Source organism: Falco punctatus (genome assembly GCF_963210335.1).
Source record: "Falco punctatus genome assembly, chromosome: 12".
Taxonomy (NCBI): Eukaryota; Metazoa; Chordata; class Aves; order Falconiformes; family Falconidae; genus Falco; species Falco punctatus.
In genome coordinates this window covers 22,938,945-22,954,840 of record NC_137592.1, presented here as the reverse complement: position 1 = coordinate 22,954,840, position 15,896 = coordinate 22,938,945, and the positions used below count along the sequence as shown (strand labels likewise).

General features: G+C 43.1%; 1 protein-coding gene across 3 annotated transcripts in view; it reads left to right on the top strand.

Moving 5' to 3' along the window:
* Positions 1–32: 32 nt before the first annotated feature.
* The window catches only part of LPGAT1 (lysophosphatidylglycerol acyltransferase 1), a 67,717-nt gene continuing 51,853 nt past the window's right edge, over positions 33–15,896 (top strand). The window contains exons 1-3 of one of the 3 annotated variants that reach the window (XM_080407978.1): positions 33–633; positions 971–1,121; positions 1,513–1,780. In XM_080407978.1, the coding sequence (XP_080264104.1) occupies positions 1,543–1,780 (238 nt within the window). In that variant the 5' untranslated portion in view covers positions 33–633; positions 971–1,121; positions 1,513–1,542. Of the gene's footprint in view, positions 795–970; positions 1,122–1,512; positions 1,781–2,696; positions 2,918–15,896 lie in introns of those variants that run through there. The other 2 variants (XM_080407979.1, XM_080407980.1) reach the window with 2 other exon arrangements.

Here is a 15,896-nt window from a genome sequence, read left to right as displayed (position 1 = left end):
GTCAGGGTCAAGTGCTGCTGTAGATGGTGTAGAAGAAGTAGGTGACGCCTGTGGCTGCAGGGGGAGGATGCTTAAGAAAAACAGCAGGAGAAATAATCCATAAAAAGCATGCAGAAGGGAATTCTGACTACAGGGACAAGACAAAACATGTTGCTGCTGGCCGGGCCCGAAGGGTCCTTCTGGCGGTGCTGCGGCGACCTGTGGCAGCGTCCCCTCTTCCGCCTGCCCCGGTGACCCAGCCCTAACCCAAACCGCTGACGAGGGCCGCGGGTGGCCGCGGCGGCGTGCGGGGTCGCTGCCGCCCGGCCGGGCTCTGGGGCGGCCACAGGAGCCGCTCCTGCCCTCGGGGGAGCGGGGGCCCGGCGCGGCGGTGCTCCCCTCCCGGGGGCGGGCAGCCGGGGCCCGCTCCGCGCCGCCGGGCGTGTGTGCGTGTGTGTGTGTGAGGGAGGGGCGGGGGGCGCAGCCGCCCGCGCTCTCCGGCGGGGGGCGGCGCTCGCTGCAGCGCCAGCCCCGCTTCTGGGCTGCGAGCGGGCGGGCGGTCACGGCGGACACGCAGCCGGCGGGGGCGGGGACCGCGGCCCCAGCGGCCGGCATGAACCCGGGGCGGCCCGCGCTGCCGGCGGCGGTGCCGAGGTACGGACCCTGCGCGGGCCGGGCCGGGCCCCCGCCCCCAACAGGTGCAGGGTCCTCCCCCCGCCCGCGGCACCCGCCTGTCCTTGCGGGGCCGGGGCTCGGCTCGGTCCCGCCCGTGGAGCGCCGTGCCCAGCCGAGCCGAGCGGGCAGGGAGGGGAAGGGTAAGGGGCAGGGCGGGGAGGGGAAGGGAAGGGGTGCCAGGCCCGGCCCGGCCCGGCCGCCGGCGCGGGAGAACCGAGGTGAACCCGCGGTCTGCGCCTGCCCGCCCGGCCCGGCGCTCCCGCCTCCCCGCCCGCCGGCCCCCGCGCTCACGCCGCCCGCCCCCCTCTCTCTGCAGGGAGCCGCAGGGCGAGTAAGCGCTGCCGCGCCCGGGCCAGCCACCTCCGGGTCCATGAGCCGCCGCCAGCCGGGACTGCCGTCTCTACCGCCGGGCCCAGCTCCCCCAGCCCCGCCGCCGCTTCCGCTGCCGCTCCGCCGCCCTGCCGGAGGTGAGTCCCGCGGCCGGGCCCGCCGCCGCCCGCTCCCCTCAGCGCCGCCTCCGGGCCCCGGCTGCTGTCAGCCGCTGCGGGGCAGGGGGCGAGGCCGCCGGCAGCCGCGCTATCCCCCGCGACCTTTTTTTTTGGGGGTGGGGGGTGGGAAGACGGAGGCCGGCTGGGGTCGCGCGCGTGTCCCCCTCAGGCGGGCCGGCGTCCCGCTGAGGGGAGCGGAGGGGAGGTGGCGCCGGCCGGAGGGTCGCGGCGCTGCCTCCGAGCCCCCTGGAGCGGGGGCCGCTTCCTTCCCTGGTGACTAACGGCGGCGGCGGGTGGTGGGTCCGCGGGGCGCCCTCGCCTCGCCCTCCCGGGGAGCGCTACCTGTGCCTTGTCTCTCCTCTCCCCGCAGGACGGTCCCGCGCCCTCCGCTGTGGAGAGAATGGCCGTGACTGTAGAGCAGGCCCGGCGGGTGGGCTATACCTGCCTGAAGGCACTCCTCAGGTTCGCTTTTATGGTCGCCAATAACCTCGTGGCTATTCCGTCCTACGTCTTGTATTTAATTATGCTGCAGCCTCTCCGAGTGTTGGACAGTGAAAGCTTCTGGTATATCGAAGGAGTATTATTTAAGTGGCTTTTAGCTATGGTGGCTTCCTGGGGCTGGTGGGCAGGATACACAGGTAAGGATGTCTTACTAATTTAAAAACTACAAACGTAAAGGTGTAACTAAGTGTTAAAACACAGATGTGTTCGTATGGGGATGTGCAGGGGAATATCTAAGTATAGTGGATGTGTGGGGTGGTTCTTTTTTTCAGGTTTCTTTCAGAGATGCATTATTATTTCTGAATCAGGGTGCTGAGTGTACTGAAACAGGTTTTTAAATCGTAGGTAAAAACTTAATCATGTGTTAAGTAAGAGTTTCTCAATCGATATTTTGTCTTAGTATAATCAGAAATACGCTTTTTCCTAAGTATCCTGATCGCTTTATTTTAGTTTAACATGGAAAACGTACATCTCTTCAAAAGAGAGTTGATTTGTACTGTAGCTGATAGAGCCAAACTTTTCTTTATGGAGTCTGTGCGTCTCTAAATCTTCTCTGCTTAAAACTATCAGGACACAAAGCTAAGGAGTTTGACACAAAGCTCATGTCAGAAGAGTAGGTCTTCTATTCCTTGCAACAGCGACTGTCTTCTGCTGCTTCAGAACAGAGGGAAGCAGAGGGAGCCTCTTTCGTACGAATAGCGATATGCAATGTTTCTCGACTGTATGGCTCTTCGTTTATTGTTAACAGAGCTAATGACAGAATCTGTAGGGGTTTTTCCCCTCTGCATGCTTGCTTTGCAGCTACTATTGAACTTATTTTTGCTTGTTAGTATTCATAGGCTCATCAAAGTGATGGACTGAACTGAAATATTAAGAAATGCTCTAGTCTTGTCCTCGAACGCACTGATTTTCATCCTGGCTGCTGCACTTTGTTCAAGAAAACAGCCATCTATTCTTTGTGTGTGCTTAGACCTTGGAAAGGGAAGAAAATGAATCTACTGAGTGCAAAATATGAACAGCCCTCCTAAAATTCTTTCCCTCTCTTCTGCCCAGGCTGCATCTGCAGGTCTTGTCCATGTAAACAAGGAAAAAAAGGAATGGCAGCTCACAGCTCTGGAGTCTGGTCAGACTCCTGATTAGTCAGAAAGTCAGTGTTGACCCTGATGGAGCCCTCTTTTTGTTAGGCTACAAGAGCTGAAGCCTCTGATAATGTGCCTTTTGGTACCCTGTCGTGTGCCTTTCCGAGATGCACAAAGTTTCTGTGGATACACTAGGTGAGCTTCCAGTTCTTCTTAAGGAGATGGTGGCAGCAGCAAGCTAGCTAGATTCTGGTCTGTCGGGCTAGAACTGTCGCAACATTGCACTGCTTCAAAACTGCCTTGCCTGGTACAGCTCAAGCTTTTCCAGATACGCTGTTTCAAAAATCTTTTTATATGTTTGTATTTGCTCATTAAAAGAAGTCCACATAGTATTTGCAGTGGCAGGTATATTTTTAAAAGTCTGCTTTGTGCTTTAAAGCACAAAGGCCTTCTAGAAGGAAGGATTGCCTTTCAAGGTGTCGTGTGTATTGTTAATTGGAAATGGGAAAGTTTATGGGCATAATGGTAATGTTAAAGTCATACAGCATATGACCCTGGGGATTCGATGTGTGTATCGAACGTGCTAGTTAAAATTCAAGCCATTGTCCCGTGACAACATGGTTGTCAATTTTTGAAAGCAGCTCCCTTGGGATAGTTTTACTGCTGACTGCAGAACTGTGTGGTTTCTTTTGCCTATTGCTTGGAAAGTGGTCTTAGCATGATCTGCATATCCTAGAGTCTTCCTGAAGCATCTGTTGATTGGTGTTGTTGATGTATCTTGACAATCTGAAATAATTTGTTTTACAGTCTTGAAATGTCTTAGTATGTTTATTTGAAGTATCATTTACAAACAGCTACACAGAAGTTTGTTCTGGGATGGTGTTTGGGTAAGGAGGCCCTTTTCACTTTTTCACTGTAAAGCATGGCTTTTGGGGAGGATTTTAAGCAAATGCTTGTACAAAGTCTCAGTTTAAATATATTTAATTTGATATGAAGGCATTAACTGTTTTATACTGAAGGTACAAAATGGCAAGACTAGTTTATTTCTTTGTTCATTCTTTCTTTACCCTCATCAGTCCTCACCACCATATGCAGAACAAACCTGGAAAGTGTATCTTTCTGGTTTCAACAGATAGTCATTTACATGTCTGTTTCCAGACTGATACACTTATAAAAGACTGTTGCTAGGTCCACTGTTTTTATGGATTACGACATAACTAATTCAGAACTGAAATACTACTTTATTGGTGTGTAAGACTTTCAGTAGTGCATCTGAAGGAGACATTGCTCCAGAATTCTTCTGTTCTCAATTCCAAATACGAAGTCAAAGATAGGCTTCAATATGTTCCATTTTTGCAAAAGTAAAGACAAGGTAGCAGATATGTATAGGTTCATTGAGAGACTAAGGATTCTTCTTTCCCTTTGACTAGCAGAGCACTTGATGAGTTGTTTGGTTGGTGGGGTTTTTTTTGCTCTCGATTGAGAGGGTAAGCAGCTAAATAAGTTTACTTGTCTCTTAATTGGAGGTAGTGTGCTGCTTCAGTTGTGTTCAAGGTGTGTTTCAGTTTTTTAATTTATTTACTTTTCTTCTTTTGAGCTTGGGTCATCAGTTGGGTAAGAGGCGACGTAAACTGTTTGTAATAAGGGACTTAAACTCAGCCTGCAAAGTACATTCAGGGCAAACTTTTTTTCTCTCCTGTAAGTTTGTATGTAATGTGTAGGATAGAGCTCGACACCAAATGAAGAAAATATGGTGAGTGCTAGGTTTTCCTTCTGGGCTTTGTTGCTTTTGTGTATTGAATAAAGCTGGAAGAGCTGAGGAAAACTCATGAGCTAGGTCTGCCCTTCTCCTCCCTACCCCCGCATAAACCTGTGTTTTTGTGCTAGGATCCTAGAGGATTTGTTACAGAAATTACATGATCTGTGTCTGTATTGGCTGCTTTAATCTGTGCTTTTTGATAAACGTGGGTGTTTCTGCTTGCAGATGCACTTGATGTTATGTAAAGAGATAGTATATAACTGGACAAGCAAAATAAAGGAAGGAATGGGAAGAGAAATTGTAAAGGTCGCTCTCCTTTCCCTAATCTCCTTCTTAAGATGCAAGTATGAGAGAACTTGGGGATAATTAGTTGCCTTTGATGTTTTTTTAAAGGGCAGAGTACGATAAATATCAATGTTGTTCTTTTGAAAAGGAAAACTGTCTTTTTATGAACAATGTTCAGATAGCCTAGCAATGTTATTTTTATACGCTTTCAGAAAGGCCTGATAACTTCTAAGCCTTTTTCTTTTTTTAAGGCTTTTTGTATAATCGTATTGCTCTTGTTGTAGGAGCCGTTTGGTTATGACACTCAGAATCTGCGTATTGGTGTGATGTGAAAGGCACCTTTGAATAATACTTTTAAATATTTTCCTGCATTTTTTGGAAGATACATTCTAAAAAAAGCAAACTTGAGAGTGCTTGATCCTTTGTTGGCAAGTACCTTTTTTCCCCCCCCCTATACTACAGTTTGTCATTTAATATACAAGTATACCAGAAGCCACAAAATAGTGCAGTAGGTGTAATGGGAGAGAGATGGAGCATATCTGTGGTTGTGTATTTCTGATGACCTCCTACTCACCTAAAAAACTAGTTATTAAAACGACCGTCTTTTAGATCTGAACAACTTTGGGCAACTAACTATTGCAGACTAAAGTTTAATATCCCTGTATCTAATCAAATCACTAAAACTAGGACTGCTAGAGAAAAGCTTGCTTTGCTTAAATACGCTTACTGTTTTGTAGTCTCCTGCTGTCTAAATGCAGAACTTAACATTAGCCTGTGATAGTGTTATTGCGGTATTGCAATTAGAAGTCTCTAGGACAGCAGAGTAATCTGTTGGCAATGCAGTCCTTGACTGTAGCAACCGTCTGCGCTCCTCTGCCTGTCAGAGCATGAGGGGAGAGGGGTGCTGTATGTGGTTAGCAGGGTTGTAGGCATCTTGGGAAGGGTTTTCCTTGAGAGCTGTGCTTCTGAGTATTTCATAGTCCGGCACTGAAGACTACAACTTGACAAAACCTTGTTACAGCCTCTTGCCGACACACATAGTCTTGAAATACTGTTGGACAGGTTGGTGGGCTGCGGGCTGATGAAAGGAAGAGTAATACACCTCTGTTATGACACACAAAAAAGTCTTAGTGGTGTGAGTATGCTTACTGGTATGATGCAGTACTTAATAAAAGGTGAACTCATCCTGTGCTATTGCCTGTTACTGTTCTCTGTCGGCTGGGAAGGTGGCATTTAAAGAATGTAAGGATTGTCAAGTTTTGTCAAGTAAGGAGAATTTCCCTTTTCTCCTTTGTTATTCAGTCAAGTAGAGTAAAATTCTGATTTGGATTTTTAGTTGTGTCCCTCTGCTCTCCCCTCAAGTGATTTAAAATTTATTGGCTGGTTTCTACGTATGATTAAGTAGTGACCACTCTATAATACTTTTCAGCCGTCATACTTTGTGCCCCCCCCCCGCTGTAATTCGAAATCTTCCTAGTTTCCATTTCATCAGTTCAACAGCCTCAGCTCCTCTGATCTTCTAAGAATGTGAGTATTTTTGTCTTTCAGAACTGTGAAAGATACAGGTGGAGTTGCTGTGACAACATTTCCTCAGTGCAGACAGCGTGTGCGGTCTGTGCTGCTTCTCATGACAAGTCGGCCCCTCTCTGGGCAGGAAGTGCAGCAGAAGCTGGAGAACAGCAGATGAGATTAAGTAAATTTTTTGCTCCAAATAAGGCAGGAGGTGTTATTTCAGGAGATCTATCTATGCCTGTAACCCTGCCATTGTTTTCTACCCTCCTCTGTTCTTATGGTGTGATTTTGAACTGGCAGTATTCTGTTTTGGTCGCTACTCTGGGAACCGGGCAGGGAGGGGCATGAGGGGAACAACTCGTGTTTGGGGAGTCAGGCAGCGTATGGAATGGAGAAACAAAGTTTTTCTTGTTTTCTTTGAATGTGCAAAAATACCTGATGTGACTCAGTAGATTTGGATAGCAACATGCCTCACAGAAATTTTTCATTTATGCTAAGGTTAGGTGTTGAGTTTCTAGGTAATCCATGAATTAAATGCAGCTTTCTCTGATATGTATGATTTATGTGTAGGTTATGCTGAGGTCAAGCGGGGATCTTTGAATTTATTTTGCTGTTTGTGAGAGGACGTTTGTGTATAATTTGTGAGCTCTCTTGATAAGAAAAAGTGAGAGTTGAACGAGTTGGGGACATTGTAGCTGTTTTTACTGTGGCCTCAGAGCAAAGGCTCATTGTGCTTTTGTGTAAGAGGTACAGTGAACTTGCTGTCAACTTGGTTGTGCAAGTGATGTGTCTGTCCGTAAAGAGTGCTATACAGTGACCCTTGTCCTGTTTTAATAATACATAAAATCACACCAGGAAATGCCCCATCTCTTCTTTTTGGCACAGGAGTTACAGGCTTTACCGTATTTCTTTATAGTTCATCTAGTGTCAGCAATTTGTCAAAAGCAATAAAGTTTATATTTCAGTTTCCTATTGTATCATTTAACTATAAAGAATCATTGCAAAAGACTAGGTATTGAAATGCTCTCTGAATTTTATTTTTATAAAGCTACTGCCTTCTGGCACAAAACTTAGAGTAAAAAGCACATGCTATTGTGTTTTTGCTATTGATACTTTTGTTGTTTGTTGCTACTTAACGTGGGGATTTTTAGTGGATTAGTCTCTTCTCCTGCTTCACCAACTCTGGATAATACAAGAACTATTGCAAGTGTACCAAATCTGTCACATCTGCCTAAGGATAGTAAAGGTGAAATTACCGAGGAATACCTGTACAGAAAGGTATGGTTATTTACCTCTAAGTCCAGGAATGGCTGTGGGATGCTTCTGAATTAGCTTATGTGCTAACAGCCAAAGGAAGAAAAAGTTTCAGGAATTCGGGGTTCTATTCCTGCTTATAGCTGAGTCTACTATTTTTAGGATGTGTTTTCATCCTTCCTAGTTCTGGGCCTTTGTTTTTAGTGTATTTATTCGTGCTAGTCATCTTATTTCTCCCTTCATTACTGATTGAGTGTCTGAGAGGATGTAACTCGGAATGCTTGAGAGATCTGTCTCTGTTCTCTGTACCTTTTCTGTTCTTGTTCTTGATGGTAGGCTTTTAGCAACCAGGTGAAATAATTACAGGAAAGCTTTTCCCAGCTCTGATTGGAGAAGCAAAATCTTAGGGACTTAAATTATTTGTCCACAGATTCTTTGCAGAGTGTACAAAGGAGAAATTTTTTTTCCACTTCGACACCATGATTGCATCTGTATTGAAACATGTCAGAGATACAATTTCTCATTCTCCTTTAATGTAACTGTTCTAAAGCATAGAAATTCTAGGCCTTTGCAAGAAAACTGGAGGAAAAAAAATGGGTAAGTGTGGATATACCCTGTTTTCTCTGTCATTTTGTTCTGTACCTTTTCAAGAATGAAACTCAAAACAGATGAACAGAATGTATCGCTTCCCCTTTCTCTGTCAGGTGTATGTGAGGGACAGAGAAGTCTTGCCAAAGGTTAGTTTGGCAAGGTTTTACGCTGCTGAAAACAGGATCTTAAAAATGGAAGAGTTGTGCAACCTTAATTAGACAGGGTAGTTACTAAATCCTTTATGGAATATAAGCTTAGTGGTGTAACTTTCCAGTGTGAACTGAGCCAGCATACAGCTCCAAGATATGTAATCTGCTCGCGTTTATTACAGTGGAATATAAACTCTAATGCTTAAGATGACATGTCAAATGCGTGGTTGCATAGGCATGTAATTGTGCTGCTGTTGCAGTTGACACAGTTGAGATAATAGCGCACCCGTTTGTATATGCAGTTACAGAAAGAAATAAGGCTAATATGTTTGCATCCCTAGAAATGTTCCGTGATACCGCTGAGGGACTCTGTGTATAAGGCTGTTGTTTTTTTGTGTTTGTTTGTGGGTGTTTTTGTTTCCTCCTCTCACAAGCATTTTAAGCAGGAAGTACCACTGAAGAAAGCCAGTCCTCGCCTTTCAGATTCATCCTTCTACTGCTGCTTGAGTTCTATTGGCCAAATATTTTAATGATTGTGTGGTGGTCTGGATCACAGCCCTGATCCACACTGAAACTACCCACCCCCTTTTTTTCGTGGGTGACTCACAAAACACTGTCCCTAACCCAGTTCATTTTGCAGGTGTGATGGAAGAAGGTGGCTACAGATAGCAAAGGGAAAGAGGAAGGAACTGCATCTTTTGGTCACAGTACCAGCTTTAATGTATTTTTTGAACTACTATTTATGGCCCCAATTCAAGAGAGCAGGATAGGACCCCGACTCCTGTGCGCTATAGGGCTTTAGTATATGAATAAAACGTCACTGGATAGACTTCTTCACCTTTTCTTATTATTTTGTTAACTGGTTAGTGTTGGTTAGACTGAAAAAATGCTTTCTGCAAAGTTCCTTTAGAGAGAAAGATAAGCATAGAGTGAGAACAAAGGGTTATCATAAACTGAAAACCGGTTGGTAAAGGGTTAGGAAGCCAGTGTTCATTTTGGTGAAAGCTTAGCAGTGGGGTTCCTCTGAAGTTTTGTATGCGTACTATTTGAGTTTGTCAGCTACGGAGACAATTGTAAAGAACTTCAGAAGTCCTTAAGCTCTATGAATAGCCAACAAAATGGAGAAGTTGTTGAGTGGTGAACAGTCCAAAGAAATAAACATTTAAGTAAAGTAGCAGTTTAGGAAAGATATTAGTATGGTGGTGGAGAGCTTAGGGAAAGTTGTGGTTCAGTCCACATCTGTACCTTCTGTTACAAAATATGTAAAGAACAGGAAGGACAATAATGCTAAAAAATACCTGTGGTTCGACTCCAGTTTGCTGGTTTTGTCTCCATTGTTTTAAAGCTCTAGAAGAATTAAGAAGGGGCTCTAAGAGGGTCAGCAGCTTCATTAGTTCAAGTCAAAATCAAATTAGAACAATTTCATTCACAGTCGAACTTGAATCAGAACTGAATTAGACAACTCAGTGATTCTGTTTCCTGGGCAGAACAGAGTTGAAGAGATGCAATCTTCCTGCCTCTGTGTAAAGAAAGGGGAGTTTTATTGTCATTGGAAGGTAGAAAATTTAAGATTTAATAAGACAGCAGTGCCTGGAGTTTTTGTTTGTTCCTTTTTTCTTAAATACTTCCATTGTGTCTTTTCACAAATATTTACTTTACAGGATAGTGCTAATAGTGTTACTTCTTTTGAGTCATGCAACATAATCTGAAAACTTCTTGTTTAAATATTATAGTTCTAAAAGGCAAGGAGTTGTCCCTGTTTAAGGTGTCTTAATAGTTTAAACTAGCTTAGAGGTTCACCTCGGTTTTGTAATTTAAGTAAAGGGGAAAGGAAAGATTAATAGCTTTATTACTGCTTCTTGCTTATGTAGAACTAAAAATAGAAGTGGTGTTCTAGGACCAAGGGCCAGCACTGCTGCTGTTTGGGAGGACGTGTGTTCTGGAAAGTTGAATTGTTAGGACAACGACATGAGTGCTTGTGGATGTGGGGTTTTTTGGTGGCAAAAAGGAGGATTTTGTCAGAGGCTTTTAAATTTAGTTTGATTTGTTTTCTATGATCCCAAAGTTACGAGCTTGTGCAGTTTCTGTGGAAGTCTGTAGTGTCTGTGGTTGCTTGCCAGAAAGGAGGGCAGGGGGCACGGAATTAACTGAAAAATACATATTCTTAAAAGTAAGAATCAGTTATGTTTTAGTGTGGTGTTTTTAGGGTGGGCCATTGAACACCATGTTAATGTAATTTGGTGACTTTGGTATTTTATTAACTATGTAGATAAATGTGACAGTGTTTTAAGCATGGTTTCCTGATGGGATTAAGCTACTTTTGTAACAGCTATTCTTTCTCTCACCCCTCCCACACTTCTGACTTGTTTCCCTGCAAATCTGTCTGCGATTGACCAGATGGTTCAGATTTGAGACATAATGGTCTCCTCATGAGTTTTGTGAAAATTGGAAGCTGAGTGGAGGAGAGAGAGACTCAAGTTAGTTCCTCAGCTGAGGGTAGCGCAGGCAGGTTTGGCCATTGTATGTCTTGTTGACATCTGCTGCAGGTCCAGCCAGTGCATCAATGGTTTTGGGTTTGCCACAGTGTCGACGTACCTTGTCCTGCCTGTTGAGGAGAAGGAGGTTAGACAACAAGTTTTTGGGAAACCATTTTTTTTTGCTCTGCTGCTTCTAGAGCAACATGTTAATGTGGCAGTGGCAGGCAGTGTATGAAGCAGAATCTTGTCCTTTAGATGATGTTTAGTTCACCTTGCTTATCATAGCCTTTTAGATCCAAAAGGCATATATAGATAACTGTTTGGTCTTAATATTGGGAAAAAGGATAAGGTAGTAAAAGAGCTTAAAGTACTGTGTTTTTAAGACTTTCTACTCTATGTAAAAAAACAAGAGTTGGTGTAGCCTCCTAAAATGAGCACTGGAAGGACATTAACCTGACTGAAACTCTTGAGAAAGAGCAGTGATGCCCAGATTACTGTAGGCAGGGCAGAGAAAAAGTCAGCTATGAATCTGACCCAGGGAGATATAGAAACATGAGGCTCAAGGTGTGTTTCAGTATATTTCAGGAGACCTAGAAGAGAGCAATGGTATGGATGGTAAGCAGCATGAGAATATATCAGGAAGGGTTCTGTACCACCATGTAGCAGGTGTGAAGGCATTACATTAGAAATGTGGCCTCTAGATTTTTGTACCTGAACCTGCTCTGTTTTGATATGCATAAATAGATATAGATGGCCTGGAAAGCCTCCAACTCTGGTAACTGCCAGTTTCCTTTCCAAATGCATTCTTCTTTCATATCTGTTTTTATTGCCTGTGCTTGTTACTGGCATAAAATTCAGTTGCTGTTCCTCCTAGCAACAGCTTTACTTGGAAATAAATATAACCATAGCCTGTGTAGACACTAATGTAACATGAAAGACCTCTGAAGTTCAGTTTACATTTGTAAAAATGCTTTCAGATGCAGGTACAGTTAGTATAAGTGTCTGTTAAGCCTCTTGCATATAGTGGTTTACATGAAAACAACAGATGAGTATTTTTTTGTATTTGAGACTCTTCTGTTTGTATCATCACACCTAATACTTCGGTCTTATAACCTAGTAATGTAGGAAGGGAATGTGACATCAGCAAGGCCATTGCGCAGGTAATTCTCTTATCTCAGATGTGTTTAAAGATACTTTGATGCCTATGTTGGGCTTCTGGAGCTTGACAAGATTTTTACAGGCTGGAGAAGCACTTTTGTCCTTCATCTGTTTCACAGGGAGAAAATAATAAAGCATGCATTTATTATTCCCCCCTTTATTGCTTACATTTTTTGAGAATGTTTTAATAACCTACTAAACTTTTAAAGCTAAAATGCAGAACTGAATTCATGTAACCATGAGTGATGTTGCCATGTGTCACTGTAGAAGGGCCAAGGGTTATTTGGGTGGCCGCTGTGGTGAAGAACTGTAGCAGGTGGCCTGCTTCTTCCTTTTTCAGTCCCATTACCACCCTTTCCTGATACTTTGCAAAAACAATGTGGTAAATCTGAGTGTCTAGTCATTCACTGGATTTGCTTTGAGGCAGGGTTTCTTTGTGCAAAGTATGAAGGGTTTAGTTGGATAGGCAGTATTCAGTGATTGACGTGTATTGACCAAAGCTGTTACTTTGTGGGAGTGCTGGACTTTTGTAGCCTGAATAAATTTATTTTTGCCTAGTTTTCTTTTTTTCTGAGGAAAGAGTAATCTGTAACACTTCCGGCAAGTGCTTCATGAGTAAGCCAAGGCACTTGTAGCCACAGATCATGACAAGTTGCATGTAAAGTGCTTACAGTGCCTATTGCTACCCACAGACTTAGGAGTATTCACATTACTCATTTAATTGTAAAGTGGAATGTTGAGATTTGTAATGTCTTCTTGCATTTGTGGCACACTTGCAGTATTTGAAATAGATAAGTCTGTTTCCACAGTCTCTTCAACAAGTCTGTTGTTCTACCCCTTTATGGGTGCTCTCCAGAAACACTGCTCTGCAGTGAAGTACTCAATTAAGTACTCTGTCTGCTATTTTTCTTTTTTTTTTTTTTGTTCCCCCAGCATTTCTCTACTGTAATTTTTATCATTTGTTCCCAACGTATAGAAAAACTCTTCGATCAACATGTGGATTTTTTTCTTTTAATTTGAGGAGGAAGAAGAGAGAGAGGAAGAGGATCCTCAATTACTGTCACTGCAGCAGTGTATTTCAGAACTGGCACCTGGTTATTTCATTGACAGTTGCATTGAATGTTAGTCTGTGTGCTGAGGATGAAAGGTAGATATTGGATCCAGCCATTCAGAATGTTTGGATAAATTTGTTTGTATTGAGCCCAACCATTTTATGTCAGTAAAAAGTACTAATAAAACTCCCAGTAAGGCTATCAGCCACAAATCCAAGGTATTTTTTGCAGTTGTCAGCAGGTGTAAGAGGATTATTTGTTTTGTAATAGTAACAGATGCCAGAGTGCTACACTTTTTTTAAAATTAGGATCAGTAAACTTTCTGCTGCTACTTTGAGGTACATCAGAATGAGAGAGGCAGATTTTTCTGCTGATGACCTTATTTGTGACAGCCTGAGAGTGCCGTTAAGGTGTTGCTTCTGATTTTTGTGGTGATGGACTTCTTACTGGCAACCTGAAACGTGGCCACACAGTTCTTAAGAGTTGCTGAATCGGTATAGGATAACCTGGGGCAGATTTAAATGTGGTAAGATACTTTGGCTTGAATCATTTGCTGTGTCATACCAGCAAAAGTACTATCTTAAGTTCCTGGCTAGAATTATTACCATACGCTTTCCAGCATGCTTTTCAAACTGTTGTGGTTTAACCCCAGCTTGCAACTGAGGACCGTGCAGCTGCTTGCTTCCACCCCCCTGGGCCTGGTGGGATAGGGAGGAGAATCAGAAAAAAGGTAAAACTCATGGGTGGAGAAAAGAACAGTTTAATAATTGAAATAAAAGAAAATATTGTAATAATAATACTATAATAATTGTAATGAAAAGGGAGACAACAAAAACAGAGAGAAAAGTAAAACCAAAGCAAGGCAAGTGATGCGCAATACAACTGCTCACCGCTTGCTGACAGATGTCCCGTCAGTCCCCAAGCAGCGATCAGTGCCTTCTGGCCAACTCCCTCCAGTTTATATACTGAGCATGACATTCTGTGGTATGGAATATCCCTTTGGCTACTTCTGGGCAGCTTTCCTGGCTCTGCTCCTTCCCAGCTTCTTGTGCACTGCCTTGTTGGCAGAGCATGCGAAATTGAAAAGTCCTTGATTTAGAGTAAGCACTACTTAGCAACAGCTCAAAACATCAGTGTGTTATCAACATTACTCTATACTAAATCCAAAACCACAGCACTGTACCAGCTATTAGGAAGAAAATTAACTCAATCCCGGCCAAAACCAAGATACAAAGTTACTGTGGCCTCTTATTTTAATAATGGGACTAGCATAAACCGAAACATAAAACTGAATAGAGAAATTTTCTGTTAATCTGCATAATTAGCTTCTTATTTTTTTATGTTTAAATTGTTTTCATTAGATTTGTGGTAACTGAACATCATTTTCCCCCAGGCCTTTATAAAATCCATTGTTTGAAAAAAAAAAAAAAAAAAAAGGAAAAAAAAATGAACGTAGTATCTAGAAGTCCAAGGGAAATGTTTTACAGTTCTTGTTCATGGTGTAACTTCTTTATCCTGAAGACTGTTGTATGTAGCATGGGTGAGAAATTTAATAAAGTCCTTGAAACCTAACAGTGCAAACATTTAAGGTTTCTTTTGAAAGGTTTGTCCTTCTGCTTCCTTGCATCTGTATCCAGTTATTTTGTGATTCTTTGCGTGCCTGCATGCCTTTCATTTTTAAGTTTTCTCCTGGACACTGCAACTTGAAAATGTCCAATGATTTGGTTCTGTTTTGTGGTATATGGCAGTGCTAACCCATTGGAGCTGGAAGATGGTGCAGAGATGTTGGGGGAAGAGAATAATGCTGCAGCTGTTTAATTAGTAGCCAGTTTTATTGCTTGAGGATATTGATTTTTAGGTTATGCTACTTCTGTAGTCTCAAAATACACTGTTTGAATACATATTTCTGTTCATATGATCATTCAGGCACTCAGGAGCTCTGGTTTTTCGGTCCAGAGTTGCCTGAGTTGAAGAGGTTTAAATGATCGGCATCCTTAAGCACAGACAAGCCGCTCAGGTCAAAGGTCACTCTAGGGACATGGTAAATAATTGCACAGAACGGCCTTTTGCCTTTCCCATGTAGACCATTTAACAGAGATCATCTAAAAGTAAAGTTTTTCAAATACATGTAGCACTACTTTTACATGGTGATCATTTCTACTGTATCATGAGCTGGACTGAAAAATGTCAGTGTAACAAGACAGCATCAACAGAATTTTGCAGTAACTCGGGCCAAACCTAAAAGAATGTGAAGAGGTAACTGACCTTGATTTAGGTAAGCAGAAGGTAGTGACCAGAGTTGGGATATAGGGGTGGTCTTATCGTATTTAGAATCTTGATTTCCAGTAATAGTGGTGCTGGTTTTCTTGACTTGGACCTTCAGCCAGTTATTGAAGTCATGCAGTTTGCTTCTGTTAGGAGGAAACATTGGTGAAGATCTGGTATTTTTTTTGAATCAATACAAATTATTTAAAGGAAAAATGCAAAAATCACATATTTCTGAGCTCAGCTGGATTTGAACACTGGGAAAATGGTTGCCTTGCTCGGTAGTGTAATTACGTTGGGTTTTTTTAACCTAGCACATCTTCTGAAAATTATAGTCTTAGTTCTTACCTGTAGTCACTCTGGCAGCTTTTCTTGATATGTACCCTTCTGGCTGTAACCCTTGCCTGTGCCCTATCCTGGTGCTACGGTTCTAGAGTGAAGTAGTTGAATGCTCGGGGGCTTATCAAGCTTTTTCACCATGCTATTTAATTAGGTGTGGTATGTAGGGAGAGATGAATGCAAACTCTTATTTGGAGTTTTAGGCAAGTTTTGTTTAAAGAGAAAGTAACGTTTGCTCACTTCCAGCCCTATTACAGTTTTCTGGTTCCTATATGTGATAAACCTCAAGGCACTTCAGAGAATTCATGGGTACCAGAAAACCCTTGATTAGTT